This window comes from Nasonia vitripennis, chromosome 1 (assembly GCF_009193385.2).
Source record: "Nasonia vitripennis strain AsymCx chromosome 1, Nvit_psr_1.1, whole genome shotgun sequence".
NCBI lineage: Eukaryota > Metazoa > Arthropoda > Insecta > Hymenoptera > Pteromalidae > Nasonia > Nasonia vitripennis.
In genome coordinates this window covers 18169954-18190400 of record NC_045757.1, presented here as the reverse complement: position 1 = coordinate 18190400, position 20447 = coordinate 18169954, and the positions used below count along the sequence as shown (strand labels likewise).

Genomic DNA, 20447 nt, shown 5'->3' with positions numbered 1-20447 from the left:
AGAAAAACGAGTCGGGAATCGCGATAATATAGCCGAGTCAGCCTAACGGTGCGTAAATTTGACGAGGAGCACCGGAAACATCATTAAGCTCATTAAGCTTCAAACTTTACGATGCGTCATACAAACATAGATTGAGAGAAGCAAGAATGCAAATCAATTGCTCGAACTCCAGTCGTATCCCTATATCCAACGGAATAATTCAGCAAACGCTCGCACACCAACACAGCCATTGCATTCCACACAGACGTACCCAGCTGCACCTCTACCACCTCAATATCCGGCTACTAAGGAAATTGTGGTATCCTCTCTGGTGGACCAGCTGCTGGTGGACATCTACGGACCGGCCGCGGCGAGCCTTTGTGGAAGCGAATGGCGCACCAGGTCCGAGAGCGAGTCGACCAACTCGTCCTGGAAGTCGCGCCAACATCAGCGGCCTTATTTGCAGAGGACGCGGCTCGAGCTGAAAAGTAAGAACAACGCTGTTTGACTTTCTCTGTAAGCTTTGCTGCCTTGTTATAGCCGCCAGGGAGTAAGCAGGCGGGAACAAGTTGGAAATTATGTGCAGTCATGATGGCGGATGTTTGCTAATGGAGTTGGGGGATAATATTTTTTCTTCGTGAGTAAGGGCTTTACGGGCGGGATGTTTTGAGTGATGTTGTTGATAAGACAAACGAGACGCTTTTGGGGAATCGCATAGCGAAGTGTTTTCTGCTATTTTTTGGAAACAAAACAGATGCGGGAATTGGCGAAGGTCGTGCTTTCAGCTTTATGAAAAAAATCGCACGCTTCACACGCGAATCCAGGTACAAAAAAATCTCGAGAAGATCGCGTCGCCGGAAATCTTGTACAAGGGATATTTCTCGAGAGGAATATAAGATCGGCAGTAGCACGAGCCCCTGGAGAAATGCGAAAGTATCTGAGTCGAAAATCCAAAGTGGTCCGCTCACGCACGTCATGTATTATACCCGGTCCGCACGTGTATTCCCTCGCCTTTATAGATATCTCGCAGAATTCATAATTGATGCAAGAGATGTTTGGACTACTCGGCTTCATCGGCCGCCAAAAGAAGCTTGTCCTCGTTTGTGAATGCAATATAAGAGGGCGTTTTTGGTCTCGAAGAGACCTTAATCGAGCTGCTCTATGCTTTTCGGATTGGGCGCTGCTCGTCACGATGGTGATTTTTAAATCATCTCCGATGTTTATTGCCGTTGTTAAGGCACTTTATTCTTTATCCGCGCTTTGCGGTGTAATGCAATAATACTACGCTCGTCGTATTTCTTTCATCTTGGCATCGTATATTATACTGGGCAGACAGGGTAATCTAATCTAACATTTATTAGCAACTCCGCGATATTTCTTCTTGAATATTTTTCCACTCTCGGCATCCATAATGTACAGTGAACTATCGTCAAGGCGACCGATTGCGTCACGTTTCGAGTGCGTTTGACGGCAAAGAGAAGCGCAGCTATATATCGACGTATTAGAATTGCTTACCGCGTACGAGAGCTGCTTTGTCGGGATGTCATTTTCAAAGTACCTGCGGCATCATTCGTTACTGGGATGACAATAAACTTCATTAGCCCGCGGCAATCATGTGCTGGCACGGATTTCTATCGGAGCAAGTGATATAACGCGATGTCGAGCGTGGCAGGCATTATTTTCGTCATTGCGAGGCTAATTGTGATCGAATGAATCGCTTTTCACGATATCATACACGTACCGAGCGTCGAAGGCTTCGGCTTAATTAATGAAACGTGGATATCGAACGCTTACGCAATCGAGTTCTATATCTTCGTGATAACAATTATAAATTATAAAAGAAACACGAACCGCTACAGCAATTCTCCTCTCGTCGCAAAATCAATTCAGCCAAAAGATAGCAAAACTTCCCTGAAAAGACGATCAGGCTCTCGATACACACGCACGTTCTCGCGTAAAAAAAGCAAAGCGCTCAGCTTCACCCGAAAAGCACCTCAGCACATTTGAGGCCGGTGTAAAAAAAATGATAGACGCCCCTTGCGGCAGCGTCTATACATCCCCGTCGGCAAATTGAAGTGGTTCGGCGCTCGTGAGACGAGATAAAGCAAGAGCTTCCGGCCGAGACGTCGGAAAACTCGCTGCAAGCGCCGCCGGCAGAGTCAACGAGGTCATGCGGCCTTCTTCATTTTCTTCATCTGACGATGCGGCGACGCAGTGCTTGCACACGCTTTTCTTGCTCAACGTAGAAGACGATGATGCTAGTGTGTGGTTCAGCTAGGCTTTTATCACGTGGCTCTTTATTTATCCTCTCACGTGTATTTCCTGAAGTTTATACTGGCAGCTTTCGGAAGACAAACGACGGTTGCAGTTGTTATGTAAAATATTTTTTTTCTGCGAAACAGCTTAATGGGAATAAATAACCTAAGGTAAATTGGCATTTTGAGCAACTGCACAGACTTATCTGTCGTTTGTTACGATTTCTTCGGTAAAACAGCGCGAAACGGCCAGGCGATTCTCGCGTGGACGAAGATGAACGAACCGAATGGACGTTGATGTATTAAACACACAGCGATTACTCTGATAGGTCAAAGACCGGTTAGGCGCGTGACTCACTGAGTATTCAGGAATAGTCATTTGTACCAACTTGTGCATTTCGACAATTTTATTAGCTCCGAAAAATTGGATACTCTACTGCCATTAAGTTTTAATCACCTGTTTTTCAAACCCACCGTCGTCAGGATTGCTGTTCCTTCCTGTACAGACGAGACGGCTCCAATACCTCTTTAACGGTCTTCATAACGGTCTGTATGCTCAGTTTCAATTTGGCAGCTATCTATGCGCCTTCTTCACTTCGACACCAATCCGACGCTCGGACTAAATATTTACACGGCGCTTCGCTAATTAAGTAAATTTGCACAACGTTCATTCGATGCCTGTAAGCTATAGCCGAGCGACATTTATTCAGCGCACGGGAATCTACTCCCCTTTCAACATCGCGCACCTGTTCAAACAAGCACCACGAGCTTCTTCGGTGCCGCCGGGGGAAATCAGAATTACACATTCTGCTACGATCGTGTAATTACGCAACTCTCGTGCCCTCCCGCGCTAGTTTTTTTTTCCTAATCAAAAACGGAACACCAGGACTGCTCGAATCGCTTGTGTCTCCGTTTTTCTGATTGCGAGGCTCGTTCTTGTCCGGCATTCCAGAAGTAAAGCTGTGCTTTACTTTTGCCGCGTTTGGTTTTAACTGCATGACGTTATTTCGTTTTTATTGAAAAAGATAAAAATATGGGTTGAACTTTCACGCAGATGCAAACAGGTGTGTCTCTGCGTTTGCGCACACATGCGACTAGCAATAATTGATGGACTATGTATTTTATTAGAATAGAAATTAAAAGTATGCTTTTTAAATTTGTATATTTCTGCACAGGCAAGGGCGAGCTTCGAGTAGTGCTCGGAACGCTGCGCGACCACGTGAGTCACACGGGCAGTCTGCTGGTACGCCAGTTGCGACGACGGGATTACTTGCTGGCAAGACGCGAGAAGCTCTACAATGTTATTACTGCTCACCTGCAGGCGCATAGTAGCAAACGCAGTAAGTAATTAAACGATAAGTCTTCTGGAATTCTATAAGTATAAGGCTAATTTGAAAAACAGTTTCCCTACTTATTTTTACCTCACTTAAATTATTTTATTCAATTAATTAACATACAACTGTCGTAAACTTAGTTTGTTTCAAAATTACTGAAATACACGATCCCTCTTTGCTTTAGATCGCAAAATCGATCAAATGCACACACCAAGGTATAAGATATTTCTGTATACCAGACGCGTACAACTTTTATTGAAGTTTCCCTCGATCAAATTAGCTTGGATCGAGATGAAAACAACGTTGAGGCATCGCGTACCACCCCCCGCCTAATTCGATTTGCAATAATGAAATCGTACGTAGCGATCGACAGTTTGGAGAAATCACCGGCGCTCTCGGTGTCGGGAGAGCGGGGGACTTTGATCAATAATAGAGTCGCTATGCGATGCCGCTCTGGCACGATGCCGGCTAGTGCGCTTGCTCATAGCCCAGGGTCGAACTAGTACTTCGCTGCGCCTTTATGCTTCATCCTTAATTAAGGGACGACGATCGAAAATAAATATTTTTCAAAAAGAGATCTTCGCAAATGTGACCTAGTGTAATTTCGATGAATAATCAAGCCTTATTTCGAACTGAATTTACTGGAATTTTTTGATCAATGATAATATAAATTGAGCAAAAATAAAGTGAATAAGCAGAGTTAAACATTGAATGGCAGAATAAGTACAATTTCGTTGAGCCTTATAGCCTAAGTTTACGATTGAAACATTTCTACCTCTCACGTGTGCGGCATCTAGCCGCGCCGCATGCACCGAGTAAGAGAGAGAGAGAGAGAGAGAGAGAGAGAGAGAGAGAGAGAGAGAGAGAGAGAGAGAGAGAGAGAGAGAGAGAGAGTCCTAGCTAGGCAATAAAGTTTTACTATCTTGACCTCTACTTTATAACTTCGAAAAGAAACATCTCGTACTCTTTGGGAAATAAAACGAAACTGGAACAATCTTAAAATTAAAATATGAAATTGCTGCTTTAACAAAGCGGCTCGAGATGGATTTTCAGCATTGAATAATGCACTCGATTCTTATATAGATATACGTTTAAACTACAATTTGAAGCTAAATCTAAATAATAATGCACTTCGAGACGTTACGTTTATATTATTACGTAACGTGCGTCATACTCCATCATTTGACGCTTCAAGTGAAGCAGAAAGTGCATTAGCTCGAGATTACAGTCGCAAGTTGTACGTGGATTTCACGTCTTCGTGCTATAATAAAGCGAGTGTCCCGCTAATTTATAGGGTGATATGTGCTTCGCAGTGATATTGCTCCGTGGGCAGGAAACTGCCGCTCATCATCACCGCCCTCGGAGCGCGTCCGACTATTGCGCGAGCGTGCTACTGAAACAGTTCGAAGTTTGAAGTTTATAGAGAAGTCGTGAGTCAGGTACGGGTGGGAAGTTTTTATTCGATCGTGACTTTAAAAGCTAGAAAGATTTCTTTAGTTGAGATCGCGCTAACTTTCTACATAAATTTCAGATCTTTCGGCAAATTCGAGATGAGTTGGATTTTTTCCAGAACGTTATTTTACGAATTACCTGGACTAATTCCGGATGTGTAATTCGACAGCCAACGAGGCTCTTTCTTTAACTACGTACTACGAGGATAGCCTGAAAATAAAAAAAAAATACCAACGCAGCATTCGCATTTACTCGCTCACGTCGCTTATTGTGCAATTTTATTTTACACTGCGACTTAGCCCTAACTATAATCCCTTAGCTGACATTTAACGTTATAGTTTGCTTTTCGTTGTTTTAATTTGTACATTCTGAATTTATACCTTTCTCTGATGTACATTTTTATTTTCAATCTGCTTGTTAAAAATTCTATAACAGATGTGGAGTGTATATAAGCACTACTCCAGCTCTGACCCGCCGTGATGTATGAAACAGTCGCAGTATATTTTAATTAGTCCACCTGTCCTTGAACTAATTACCCGTCTCTTTTGCAAACATAGATGTAAAATCACAAAACGTTTTAAATAATTCCAACCTTTAAAGATAGCTCGACGATTTAATGCTCGACTGATCCTCGCGATCGGTATCGCTTTCTAACAAACGCGTGAAAATGTACAAAATACCTCACCTTGGCAAAGCGCAAATTATCGGATCGAGCATCTATCGCGCCAAGGGTGCCATTATACCGATCTGCCGGTGCGCACAAAGTAGATAATGACTTCGCGCAAACAATGGGAACTCGCGACAATACGTAAGAGGAAGTGTTTACTTTTCGGGCAATTGTAACACGACGCGTCGTGAAAATGCGTACGCGATACAGAGGCGACCAGGGCGAGTTTCGAAAGCGTTGCTTGATTTGATTGAGTTAACTCAGATATATATATATATATATATATATATATATATATATATAGATAGAAGCGGAAACGGTAACAGTGTGGTGAGGCGTGACGCAGAACCGCTTAAATTTTATTCTTTCGCAATACGTGTCGCTCCGCTTGATATGACTTTACTGATGATGTTTGCGTGGAGCAAGCTTTTATGACGTTTGTCTAGTTAATTGTGCGACGAAAGTCATCGCTGTGTTATTATTCATACTTAATTTCCTAGTATAGAATGGCTATACGCATAGAGTCCTCACATAGACTAAAAACAAATTCGTTGGGTAAAATCGTCGGTTGTCTTTAACTCTATACACTTTCAGCACGAAAACGGAACGTACTGCACAGCGACGTCATTTTGGATTCATTAGGGTTTACAAATTTTTCCCAAGTCACCCGTCGAATTCTCTCGTGGCAGGCATCCGGAATCGGCCCCAATTGTTCGTTTGCGCAGCACAGAGCACAGGGGAAACGAGAGACATAACTTCAAAAGTACCCTAACAGCGACAGAAACCACGTTGTTATACCCAAGGGGACATGCGACACTCCCTTCCCCTAAACGAGGTACAATCTCTCGTGTAGCTGAATCGCGTGCGCTGCGTCTAGGCCAGGGGCGTGCATTCTCAAAAACGACACCCCATCCGCTCTTTTGTCAGACGCGCTACTGTCGACGCATACGTGCTCTCACACCCGAAGGCACGACTTTGAAGAAGAGAGCAAGCTTCGATGTGCTTCTGGCCGAACCGAGTTTTTCGAGGATTTCTATCGATTTTGATTAGCGGTGACTGATAAGGGTGAAGTGCTTAAAGTTTCACGACGATATTATGGTTGACTTTGCTGAGTCAATAAGATAGCCCTCTCTGCGATATTTTTACTTTTTGATGCGAAAATTTTGCGTGGGTCTACTTCGAGCGCTTGCCGTTTCACCCATATAAAGAATTCAAGGCCAGTGTAATAGTAATCATTCAATTTTTATTTCCATACAGTTAAAAATAACCCAGAAAAAGTGCAGCTGAATCGCAATTCATCACGAAGCAATAGCATACGCAACGACGCTTCATCCCCGAGGCTAAAAAATTTCAAATTCAGCAGTCGATCGTAAATTCATTCATTCATCAATTTCTACGAACCCGATGAAAATGAAAAAGAGGGAAAAAATAATGGATTCCGGGTATCGACACGTACATACACAGTAGAGGCTGCAGTGCCACGCAGTCGGTGGGTTATTCTCTCGTATACCTACATAGACACACAAGCGAATGCGTGCGGCTCTAGTTTCAAGGGTAGCCCGCACACCGCAGCAGCCGCATGCGTGGGCTGCGCGCGCAGATCGGAGCTTTGAGGCTTGCGAGCTTCCGGGCTCAGCTGATCGTCGTCGGGGGATGCGCGCGCCGCCAGTCCGGACAGTGCGCGTGCCCCGTGCTGGCCGCCTCTGTCTCGCCCGAGTCGTGTCGGGCTCAGTAGCGACTCTCTCGTGCCTCCAGCGAAGAGCTGCGGTGACTCGTTTCTCTCGGTTCCTCCGGTGGTGTCGACGGTGTGCGCGTCCAAAGAGAACAAATAGCGCGAATCGTGCTGGAGTGCGCGAGAGCTGTGTGCCGTCTCGGGTTCGCTCGCGAGTCCTAACTAAGAATATAGCGCAGCAGCAGGAAGGGCTGTGTGCGCGGACGGCTAGTGCGAGGGATGAAGTGTGGCGGCTTGCACATCATCCAGCGACGCCGGGGACGATGCAGCGACGGCCCCGAGCGCGCCGATCACTACTGCCGCAGCTGCTGATCACCCGCTCGGCTTATGGATTTTCAGTTAGCGAGCAAGGTATGCCAGACTTGCCGCCGCTCTAAGGTCCGCAGCTCCCCACATGCCCCCGTCTCACTTGCCAGCTTGCGTCTGCACTCGTATACACGCTGTGTGAAATCTCATACGCGTGCGAGTGAATGTAGGTATACGTGTGGGCTGGTGCTATAGATGAGTGTATATGTGTATAGGCAACCAGTTGGCGAGGAACTGAATTTCACCGGTTGTAGACTCATAGTTGGCGAGTTATCTGGACGTATAGCGAGAAGGTATACGCTCTAGACAGTGCGTTGGCTCTGTGTTCAAGCCCGGCTAAGCTCATTTTTTAGGCTAATTGAGTTAGGGATACCATGCTTGATACGCCGAGTATGTATCTTTTTTACCGGCACAGATTGCTTCGGGATATAAAGTCGAAAGTAGCATTTAAAATAGTTTATAGAGCGTCATTTTACTTTAATATAGGAGTAAATTTTACTGTTCAGTATAGTAATTTTTAACGCTACAAATTGATAAGATTTCTGTATGCTATAAAATGCAGATAAGATACAGTTGAAAACATTGGAACCTTCAATTTTTTTTATTAGAAATCAGACCTTTAAATATCATAATGTAATTATTACGTTAATTGATTTGTATCAACAATTTGGGTGTTTTTCCATATAGTGATTGGAAGAATTACTTCTGCAACATCTCTTGAAGTTAAAATATATTATAAGACCAAAATGTACAATCATTAAACATTTCTCATTAAAAATTTCTCGAATCAAAAACGATGAAAATCAGATTTTTCTTCAAACTTATAAATATGGAATAATTATTCAAGAATCATTAATATTTTGCCTTAAGCAACATGCTCGCAAACAGGTACAGTTAAAAGACTTGAGCATTCTTCAATTACTCTCAAGAATATTCATAAGTACTGAATCACGAGTATGCATTAAATATGTAAAATCAATCTTATATCTTATTACTTATGCGCATTCAAAGTATTCTACTGTTGCATTCTTTTATGTATTGCTATCCACAAATTATATAGTATTGTTGGGAGACTAGAAAATTGAGGAGTATTTCTGTACATACCTATCTTATTATACCAGATTCAAAAGTTTTAAATTACACCCCATGCTATCATATTTTTTCAATTTTCGTTGTTCGTACATTTACCATTATGCCTCTTTCAGAGAAGAAAAGCTTCAATCCTGCGTACAAAGCCTTAAAATACGTATCACCATCATTGATAGTAATAACCTATTCGTTGTGAAAAAATCCATTTGTTCAAGTATTTAGGTATTCCTATTGTCCGCGGAGATTATTGTATAAACGTCTATGTATATACCAGTGACACGAAGGTACAAAAAAAAGGAGATGGAAAATGGTGGGCGGTACGAGTAGCCACTTCATCTTCTAAGGACACGTCCGATCCGCGTCAGACTTTCCTACCCACACGTATATGTGTGTATCACGTTTATACACGTGGGCAAATCCCTTTCTATAACAAAACGATTTTCCTTCTCAAGTATTTTCCTTGCTCCTCTTGGAACAGAAATAAAAATACTTTAAATTTTAGTGTCGAAGGAAAAAACCGAGAATCGAATCCTGTTGTGACATGATTTGATCGTCACTCTGAATATTGATGCACGAGCTCCGTTCATTCATGAATCAAATTAACTAAAATGCTTTGTGAGAGCTATATAAACTTTTTTATGAGGAACTTTAAGTTTCCTTTTTATATTCATTTGAAAGACGTTTTTAAAAGAAAGACAAGATTCACATCAAAGACAATGTTTGTAATTAAAGGCGAGGCTATAATAAAATTCGTTTAAAACAACAGCTTTCATCTTATATAAGCATAGAATTTCAATGAGTGGAACTAACTTGACGTTTGCACTTTATTAATATACTTGTTTAAAAAAGCGGTCTTTTATATTTTTAGATTAATGAGAAAATCCTTATTATTATTGTACCTTCGTTTAGCAACTCTTTATTTCAAAGTTCGAACTGAAAACAGCCGCCAGTATTTACTTTCACGTTACAATTGCGCATCAGAACTGAAAAAGATACTCAATGTCTGCAAGGCGCGTGCTGTATTAAAGCGCTGCGAGATGAGCTGAATATGCAGAATACGCGAGCGCGTGCGGCAGCTGTACACGACGTTTTGCCAAAGGTGATGGGCACTTGGCGACGTATCGAGAGCTATCGAAAATCGATGACGGAACCTAAATATACGCGGTAGCGATGCGCTGATCCCGCCTTGTATGGGGAAGGGACTGCATGAGAAAAGGGATAAGCTGCTTAATTTCCCCTTTATTCAATATACATAATTTTTATGCCTATAATTATAGTTAAATGCGAAAAAAGGGAGATGGTATAATATTGATTCATCGTAAATGTCTTTAATCGCGAGAAAGGTATTATAGGTAAATATATATTGGATCAACGATATTCTAATAAAATAATAATAATTGCCTTTGATACTCCTTGAATACCACCTTAAAACCTGAGCCTTTTCGACCAAGTGATGAGTTTCTAATTCTCAAAGACTCTTTCTAACTCGGCCTTAGCATCAGCTGCATCGAGTCTTGTGAGGAGCTTGCGTAACAAATCGAGCCCAGGACAAAGATGAGTCGGTGAAAATGAGGTTCGAAAACGGATAGAGGTAGAGGAAGAGCCGCGCCAGTGAGCGAACTACGCCCAGGATGACAGCAGCCATAATCAGAGGATGAGCGGATTTTTCAACTCGCTGAGGAACCTCGCGTCTGGAGCCGCCAACGCTGCCGGCAATGCTGCTTCGAGATTCGATGACGATGAAGGTGACGATGACTCGCTGTCGCGATGTGCTCATGTTCAAGTGCTTTGCTCTACCGGACTATTTTCTCTTTGTTTGGCTTCTCGTGTATACTACTGTGCTGACAAAACGTGTAGTGTTTTGTCGAAATTTTTTGTTGCTGATCGAGTTGTGAAGTCTTTTATTGATGATACGTTACTGCGTTTACTTATATTTTCTCGTTTTGTTCGTCAATGTACTGGCATGTTTATTTGTAAACGCCGAGTCACAATATGTGGTTGTTGATGTTGTATTATAACGGAATAAATGATAACGATTTTTGCTGTGAAAGATTGATAACAGCACAGAATATGTTTTATGTACATTAGCGTTCGCATCCCCTTTATTTGCTTATATACTTTGTTGTGCCTAAGTTTAGATCAATTTAATTTTTAAGCTGTTGAATTAGTCTCAAGAATTTAAATCACGATAATTTGCTAAACAGTTATTAGGAGGGAATACGAGTTCATTTATCTACACTGTGAACAATATATTCACAATAGTAGAATAACGTAGCAAAATATTTAAAAGTGGATTAGCTAAAAAATTGCATGAACCAAAAAATGTCGTAATGGAATTTAAAAATAGAAAATATTTGTTTTATCAGTTATCTTATTTTACTTTTTGAGCTTCCACATATAGATAATGAAATTTCATGAGTCTGAAGTCGCAATCTTCGTTTGCGTATTTTTCAATATCAGCTTATATCAAATTTAGAACTGTGGCTATAATTTACGTAAAAAGTTACTATTCAATTATACATTGAAGTAAGAAACACCAGTAATTTGAATAAAGTAGCTCAAGTGGGCAGTTTGCCGCGTTAAAATATCTAGTTCATGCTTACGCATTTGTGTAATATTACTCGGAAAAAAGATTGTATTCGAGTTTCACTGAACCTAGGTTTACAAAGAAGGTATCCGCTGACTTTCCGCTCTGAAACAGGCGCAAAGTAAAACTATAAATCTCTCAGAGTCCCGCTAATCCCTAATCTAATCGAATACTGATCCTTTGCAAATCTGAACAAAAAATCAGACGGACACACGGAAAGTTCCATGCGAGTGTCTGCCGAAGCTAAAGCTCGAGCTTGCGGTATTGTGCGGGACGGAATCCTCGAGTGGGCGACATATTCTTCAGTCGAAATCCATTAGCAGCTCTTTGGCAGATGTATCTCGACATTTGAGCAAAGTGTCCCCGCAGCTGGTTTTTGAATTCTTTTCTGTTGTATGATGCAGGCATAACTGACCGCCAAAAGCCAGTTTTCAAGCACTTCTTAAAGTTTACCGGTGCTTATACGGCATCTTGAGCTCAATTAGACATGACGAAAGAGCAATGGAGTTCCGTAAGGATAAAACTTGAAAAAGCAACTTTGCCTTCTTGATTTTTGAAGTGGGCAATTTGAGTCGTTAAATTTTGTATACCAAGAAATCGCAGTAAAGGGAATTTAATCGTAAAAGCTCACCCAAAGTGATCGAGACTTGTCCGTGGTGGTTTTTCAAAGGATGAAAAGTCACTCGATATGCTGGGACGATGAATTTTCATTTTTTTTATTCGATATACGCTTTGACAAATTGGATAGAACAGTCGTGTATTAGTATCGAAAAGCCTGTCATAGGATTATCGCAGAGAATGAATAAAAAGTAATCGCAATATTCTTGGAAAACGTATCGCAGAGGCGAACGTGTGTTACTCTTTTATTTTCGTTGTTGTGTTCATTATTGATTATAAAATTACAAAGCATTTTCTTATTTATAAAAATAGCGAGAAAGCTGAATAAATACTGGTAAAACAATGATATTATTCTGGTTTTAAGTATATAAATATAGTCTCGTATCGCTGAAGGAATAAATTTGCGTAAAGCTGATAGTGCCTATATATGATTCACTTTTACTGCGCATGTACTGCGTATATTTAAATTTGATGCTTCGTATACACTCATAGCCTTTATGAAACATTGACTCGATCATTTGAATATTTATAAATAAAGCTCCACTTTTTAAATCAATGGTATATTCATGCGTAAATGCAGAAATTTTAATAAAACGCGTGTTTTTTCGTACGAATAAAAAACATTAAAAAAAAAACTCAGGTGCAAATGAGCTATTTAATATCATTATCTTGACAATGTCTCAAGGAAGCAATATCCAGAAAAAATTTAGAGTCTCTAATAATAATGTACCACGAGCCAGCGCTGTAAATCAATCAGTAACCATTACGAGGGTTGGGCTCGGACGCGTAAAAGAAACCCCGTTATTTTTAGAACGATACCGCTGTTATACAACAACGTTCGGAAGATAAAAGATTCATTGTTAATTTGCTGCGAGCGCGTATAGTTAAGTATGCTTCAGTCACGCGCGGTTCCGAGGCAATCAAATTTACGAGCGTGCGAAATGGCGCGGTGGACTAGTGAAATGTGTGGGCAGCTTTATACGTTTGCTGTCTGTAACTGCATATCGGATTTTTCTTTGTTTTCTTCGGAGATTCATGATTTTCGACTTCCACGTACTGCAAGGTTGAATTATCATATCAGAGAATAATCCTCGATCTTTTTTAAAACAATTATATTTCTAGATATTCAAACGAGTCCACGTGTACATCTGCATAAGCACACGTGCAGACAAAGTTATAATTCGGAGAAAAGTTCGACAAAATACGTGCGAGGTACTTTCCGCTTTAGGAGACGAAAAATCGATTCGCCTGAAAAGCGCCACTACACCCGACGGTGTGTCTTCTTTGATCTCGCTCTTGAACCCTTTCTCGGCGTGTTACAGCTGCGCAAGCGCGGTCAATGAAAAGCACGCAGAGGATGCAGCTGAGTAAATTATTTAGGAGGAGTGTAGCTTTGCGGTTTGAGCGACGCGAGTGAATGATGCGAGACAGTTTTTGTGTCTAGCTGTTGGACGTTTTTCAACGTCCGCAGTGAAAGGAGTCCTTTGTGGGGTTTAGATAGGCTATATATGTCTGAAGAAAAGCATGGCTTGCTGGAGGGTTTTGATGGCATCTCTAGAAAGTTTGCAAACATTATTTTCATTTTGATTTCGATGTCATACAAATGTAACGATTTTACTTTTGGAGCTGGTACATTTCTGTCATCAATGCTGTGTTCGTTCACTTTTCGAAAGCGCATAGTATGTTATGCATGCGTATTGTGTAGGATGCACCGAGTTAGTACGTAAACGTCGCTCAACTATATAAGCTTACAATTAGAAACGAGACACCGAGAAAGCGTAGGACTGAGTGCGTCTTGCACATAATTTAAATGGCCTTATCTCAAAACGACATCAATTATGAGTAATTTGAGCTCTGCTATAATCCCAGACGTACACCCATCAATCAAACGACATGATCCGTGACTTGGAGAAAACGGATAAAAGCTCATCTCAGTGACATGTCTGGGGTGTGACAGAATTATGAATTACATCACAAGTGTAATAATTATAGAAAATAAGATCCGAATACGACGTAGACAAATCAGTTAAATTTGCTAAAATTAGTCCTTTTACGATGTTTTCTTTGCATGGTTTGAAAATAGATGATAACAATTATGCTATCGATTATTTAGCAGCATAAGTCTACACAACTTATCTTGAATCATACTCCCTGATAGGCTTTTAAACTTTATAAACATGCTTTTTATATACTTATTTATAGCTCGCTAAAGTAGTGACAGTTGTTAAATCGATTATAATAACAATTTCTCTTGACTTAAAGCCTTACCCAACAGAATCGCGATAACGTATCTAAACACCCACGTACCTTTGCTCGAGGAAACTGCACTTTTTACGACGATAGCAAGTACGTGTAAAAAAAGCTATTTAATTTTAATTATGAAACAGATTAGTTTGACCTACTGTAAGCTCAGCTCTCGCGTGTGCACAGAGTTGCGGATCAATCCGAGCGCGTGTCTCGCGTTTAACGAGAAAAAAGGATTATGTTGCTCGAAGCAGATGAAATCATTGTATTACGTCGGTATACGGTACACGTTCGCTTTGTCTTCGCGTTAAGTAGATAAAGCCGGCGAAGCACAATGCTTCCAATTTCACGATCGACGGATTCTCTAACATGTCGGTACCCTGACATCTTTCGAAAAGGTAATTCGCGTCTGCGTAACTGACGTACGTTACTTTCAATGAAACGCGTTATTTGTTATGTCAAGCTGATTGTCCAGGGACGGGGGGAGAGTTGGGGCCCTCTTTTATTTATTGTCGGCTCTTGTTGGTACCTCCAATGGGCAGCCTTTATTATGTATGTATCGCGTATATTGTTTGATAAAAAGTGACCACGTATTTGTTCTGTCGTAGATCGCGTAAATTGAACCAGTTGAGTTTTTCTGCATTATTCATTGCTATACTGCTAGTCTGCTTTTGCTTTATTTCAAAATCTGCTGTATCTACATAAAAATTGCATTTATAAAGATTGTTTGGTTTTAAAATTTGTTTGGATTGTAGCTATCATAAAATTAACTTTAGCCTGACAAAAACGAACGCATGAGAATATCACTTTCCGGTACTAAAACAAGTTAGGCACCATTATCGCTCTGTGATAAGGGACATTTTGAAGCTTTTTTAGTGGGTTAAGAACGCTGACTCTCGATTATAAATTTAAAACAGCAGAGTACATAATCCAAACGCGTTTGGATTAATTTAATAGCAGCATAGGTCGATGACATTTTTAAAACTTAAATCACCGAAAGTTATCTGAGACGTTCTTGCTAACGTTTACATACAGTTTACATACAATTTTCAAAGATACTTTCGAGTAAATATTTCAACACCTTCTATAAAAGTAACTGGAATAAATCAATTTGAAACTTTGTCTCAATTACTTTTATAGCGATTGATGACACATTCCTTCAAGACGTTGTTCCTCGATATTCTCCCTATTTTTATACACACACGTACAAGATGTACGCTTAAAAATTTATACCAGCTTCCTTTTTTTACATTTTGATGTAAAGCTATTCTGATGATCTTGCTCCCTACGCATTAACCCCATTTGTAATCGACAAAATATTATATCGTGATGCCATACCACCACAGAGTAATCCAATTTTGCAAATAAACGTATACAACATACCTTCATACGGACGCGTTTACCTCAACTCCTTATTTGGTCGCTTCGTATAATTGATATTTAATCACAGCCAGTTTGTCGTGCACGTATGCGCGCGTAAACACACTTCGGAAACGGGGTCTCGCGATTTATCGCCTACCCATACGTACACGTGTAGATACCTCCATCGTGACTCACATGGCGAGTTCTATTATTTGCCGAGGACTGGTTGAAAACACACTGTATTATACACGCGACCCGTTTGTTTGCAGGCTTCTATATTCGCCTCGCCGAAATTCGCTATTCAAGCCCTTCTCTCGGTGCATTAGGACAATCGCAGATTAGGAGAACGAAGGAGACTGTTGGGAACATTAGTCGCGGTCTCTCGTGAATACATTTGTTTGTCTATGTAGTTCCGATGCGTTTTGCGTTGGGATTATTGTGGAATCGTTTAAAGTTTCTGATTGCTTGTTTTTTGCTTCTGTAAAGTTGTTACGTTGACGCAGTGTAGCATTTTTGTTTAGTGTATGAAGTAATCTTTAATTTAAAGAACAGAGTTATAGCGATAGACGTATAAGATGCTTTCACGATATGTTCAAAAAGTAGTTTTTAAACTGACGCAATAGAATGCCAAAGTTCAAAAGATACGTATACTTTATTTGTATTCAAAATTTAGTCTCTTGTCAAGAAAAAGCGTAAGGTCTGAAATATTTTTACTAGACTTTCTTTCAAATTAGACACATAGCAAGAATATCTGTATGGATAAAATGTTATATGAAATTTTGACTCCCACCCGTTGAATTCTCCCAAAATAATTATTCACTATTATACTCAGGACATTTTTTAACATTTTTTGGAAAAAGAAAACTCCAGAGAAAAATGATAAAATAAAAAAAGGTTAATATTTTTAACTTTTTGCATTTTTTTAAAAGTACATGCATCGTTTGATTTTCATTTACAAAGACGAACTGCGATTATAATAACAAAACAATGTATCTTTACAGGTGAAGACACGAGGATGAAATTCAGCCTGACTCCTCAACCGGGAGAAAGTGGTTTTATACAGTGGCTTGATGCTATGAAAATGGTGGCCAAACTACAGGGTGGCATTCCAGCTGAATTTCGCAGAAAGGTTCGGATAAACACCTGCAGTTAAATTATAATGCTCCGTTAAATAATATTTGCGCTGACTTTCGATGCTTTACATCAAAATTTATACTATATCCACAAGGAATTCATAATATTTCGTATCATTGATTATGCACACAGCTTTGTGATTGGCTTTGATTACCGGCATTGATTGCCAATAATAAGCCCTGTTGCCTTTAATTATGAAAGCCTTGCATAAATTCCTGAAAACTTCAATTTATCTCCTCGATCGAGCAGTAATAATCCAGCCAACTTGATCGTATCCACTTTTCTGTTTTTACCAGCTTTTACCACAATTATGAAACAGCCACGGCGTAACTTTCTTGAAGCTTTTCCTCGTGCTCGTTTCCCATTGCTTAAACTGCATGTTCAATAAGCGAGCCTCAACAAACTCGGAATAAAATCAATAAATTGAATGCATCGAAGCGACATCGTCGCGAGCTCTTCGAATTCTCTGATCGAGTTACGCTCAAGCCGAAGTCGCGGAAATCGAATCAGCGTAAAACCGGAAACGTAGCAGCGCACACGGGAGATTGTGCAGCGACGCGCTGAAGCTCCGGAATTGTTTTTACATCGGTGTCGTCTCCTGGCGCCGAGCCAGCTATAGTTCTCCTATCAGATTTTCCATTAAACGCTCGCATAGGTGGCCGATGGCGTGGTCGAGATTTCCAGCGTCGTGAATAAGTATGATTGCGAGCATTGTCTTTTGCGATCAGCCAATGAATATGACCGCGATAGCAGCTTCACGTCAAGACGTATGTAAAAGCGAGCGAGAGAAGTCAGTGAACAGTAACTAAATAATTCTCGTCGGTCGTCAGCAGCAGCCGAGCGCGGAAGAAGAAAAAAGGGAGTCATGACACAAATTTGAAAAAAAGCAGATTCTCCTTTTGTTACTGTATTCTCTCGGTCTCTCGCTCTCTTAGTCGAGCTCTCTGCCTTGCGTGCGCCTCGGCCCATTTTTCTCGAGCGCCTTTTGTGATCTCTTTTTTTCTCTCATTGTGTTCTCGGGTGCCGCTGATTACGGCACGAGCAGCTGTGGTTGACTCTAGCGGAAAGGCATCTGGAGCAGCGCGGCGTCGACTGGAAGCAAGCGGAGAAGCTCTGCTTCAACGAGTGGAGCAATCCTGATGACGAGGAACTCGGCATTCAGATCGTCAAGGTATACGTGTAACCCTCGCCCTTGATAATATTACGCGCGCGCGCGCGCGCGTGTGTGTGTCTTACTCTCTTTTTCTACTATTTCGTGAAGATGTCTATTGTTTTGTTTTTTACACTCAATAAATGACATAAATTCTCATGAAAACTTATTATCCTATGAGATTATTAGAAATCTTCAGCGACGATGATTATGTAACGAAACTATAACAAATGAAATCTTTTCAGGATCTTCATCGAACAGGATGCAGTCTGTTCTGCGGTGCTGCCGGCCGGGACAATCAGGCAGTGCTGCGCCGCGTGCTCCTGGGCTTCGCCCGCTGGAACAAGTCGGTCGGCTACTGCCAGGGTTTGAACGTTCTTGCGGCGCTCATCCTCCAGGTAGTCGACCGAGACGAGGCTGCCGCTGTCAAAGTGATGATCTATCTGATAGAGGGCGTCCTACCTGAAGGCTATTTCGCAGACAGTCTCAGGGGTCTCTCCATCGACATGGCTGTCTTTCGTGATTTACTACGCATGCGATTACCGAGGCTGTCCAGGCATCTCGAGTCCCTCCAAAACGACGCGAAGGATAAGGCTACAGGTTGGCTGGAATACCACTTAATCTATTCAATACATTTAAATAAGTTAATGTATGTACTTGTTTCATTGAATTAATTATGGTTTTAATAGTTCTTTCAGGAAGCAGTTACGAACCCCCGCTCACGAACGTTTTTACAATGCAATGGTTTCTCACCCTTTTTTGCCACTGTCTGCCTCAGGACGCTGTACTTCGAGTTTGGGATTTGATTTTCCTCGAGGGTGACGACGTACTGTTACGCACCGCTCTTGCCATCTGGGAAGGATTATCAGAGTGTGTATAGTTATAGTGAAAAATAATCATTATGAGCAGGTGTATTCTACAACTGCAATAAACATTTCATTCATTGTTTTATAGTCGCATCATGACGGTCACATCTGCTGATGAGTTTTATAGTATAATGGGAGTGTTGACGAGGGAAATGCTTGAATTCACAGACACTAATCATCTCGTAAAGGTGAGGGCTAAAATGCTTGTTATAAAAACCTTTTTTTAAGTGAAACAAAATAAAATTATCAATTTTGTCAACTCTATTACAGACTATTGTGAGTATGGGACCTCTTAATGGAGTTACGAGTTTGAGGGAAAAGCACCGTTTCAACATAACACCTTGGGCCAGAAGGTTGAGCGATGATGACGATTCTGATACAGAAGACGATGAAAGACTTGCGGTGGCAGCAGCCGCAGCAATATTTGCGATGCCTCGTATGAAAAAATCTGGTACCTTATAACAAAAAATTTTTAGTGACAGAACCATTGTTCGATAGAACCAAATATTTAATAAAATCTAATTTGTGTGTCTTGAAAATTCTTTAGACCGAAATTCTTCGTCCACAAACGCTTTGTCCGTTCAACCAGCTAATGATCGAGAAAGGCTAGCCTTGGATATAAGTACATTGAAACAGCATTACGCAAAATTACGAGAACGCCAGAGACAAGCTCACATCATCCTTTCAGGTATGATCGTTAGAAAATTCGTTTCATTTTTTTTTTAATTTTCGGCCTCTATAACTCATCTTATGTTCTTCCAAAAAAAGCCGCCTGCGCAAGACAGTCGGCAGTGCCAACTCCATCGACAAGTCTGGCTATGAACCATCTGCTAGTGGGTAAGAGCGCACTGGTAAGCGGCAAGAATAGGACGATTGTCCCAGCAGCGCGAGCCAAGACTATCACTGTAATGCATCCCAGTCCGAGGACCCCGGTTCGCAAGGAACGTCAGCAACAGGGTGTCACCATCCATTGGAAAGACATGAAGAAGCGGAAGGACGAGCGAGAGGTTCCAGAATGTAAGTATTCAGTTGGCTAAATCGATCGATGCTCCAAGTAGAAAAGGTCGAACACTGTCAGGCATGCGCTACATAGTAGACTACCCATATTTTCTTATCAATTCACTTTTTCACAATTACAAGCCAAACTGTTGCAAATCAAACCTAACAAAGTTGCAAATTCATATTCAGCGCTGTGTTATCCAGCGCGCACTATAATACCATCGACCGATAAAGCAAGCCCTCGAAGCTTCAACAGTCATCCCTTCTCCTCTCCCTGTTTGACTTCGTTCGAGCCTGGAAAATATTGACCCGCACGCTCACCTTACCTTCGGTTAGGCTCGTGCGTTCTCGCCTCGTGCTAGCTTCAAACCACCTGTTGCTTTACTCAGTAGTCCAGCAGGTATACACACATCGGCTCGCGCTCGAGTATTGACGCAGGTGTGGCCTATAGCTCGGTGTTGGCTTGCGCGAGGGTCAATATCCGACGCTCCGCTGCGTGCGTCCTTTCTCTCCCTCCGCTCGGATCGTCCTGATTACCCACAAAGGCTTCCCACCCTCTGCTGCAGCAGCTCCTTCCAGTAGAGCCTAGTCTCGTGTAAAACCCGACTGCGAGTCCTCGTCAGTCTGCTGCAGTGGTCGTGCTGTTGAAGATGCTCGTCGCTGTTGCTGTTAA

At 41.4% G+C, this 20447-nt stretch overlaps 1 protein-coding gene across 6 annotated transcripts in view; it reads left to right on the top strand.

Moving 5' to 3' along the window:
* LOC100678809 overlaps positions 1–20447 on the top strand; it is a 33981-nt gene that overhangs the window by 2699 nt on the left and 10835 nt on the right. For 3 of the 6 annotated variants that reach the window (XM_016990161.3, XM_031930029.2, XM_008209943.4), the window contains exons 5-14: positions 245–467; positions 3410–3574; positions 16627–16754; positions 17805–17930; positions 18155–18509; positions 18599–18779; positions 18864–18963; positions 19046–19226; positions 19323–19463; positions 19544–19792. In XM_016990161.3, the coding sequence (XP_016845650.1) occupies positions 245–467; positions 3410–3574; positions 16627–16754; positions 17805–17930; positions 18155–18509; positions 18599–18779; positions 18864–18963; positions 19046–19226; positions 19323–19463; positions 19544–19792 (1849 nt within the window). Of the gene's footprint in view, positions 1–244; positions 468–3409; positions 3575–7374; positions 7771–10310; positions 10560–16626; positions 16755–17804; positions 17931–18154; positions 18510–18598; positions 18780–18863; positions 18964–19045; positions 19227–19322; positions 19464–19543; positions 19793–20447 lie in introns of those variants that run through there. The other 3 variants (XM_032602281.1, XM_016990163.3, XM_016990162.3) reach the window with 3 other exon arrangements.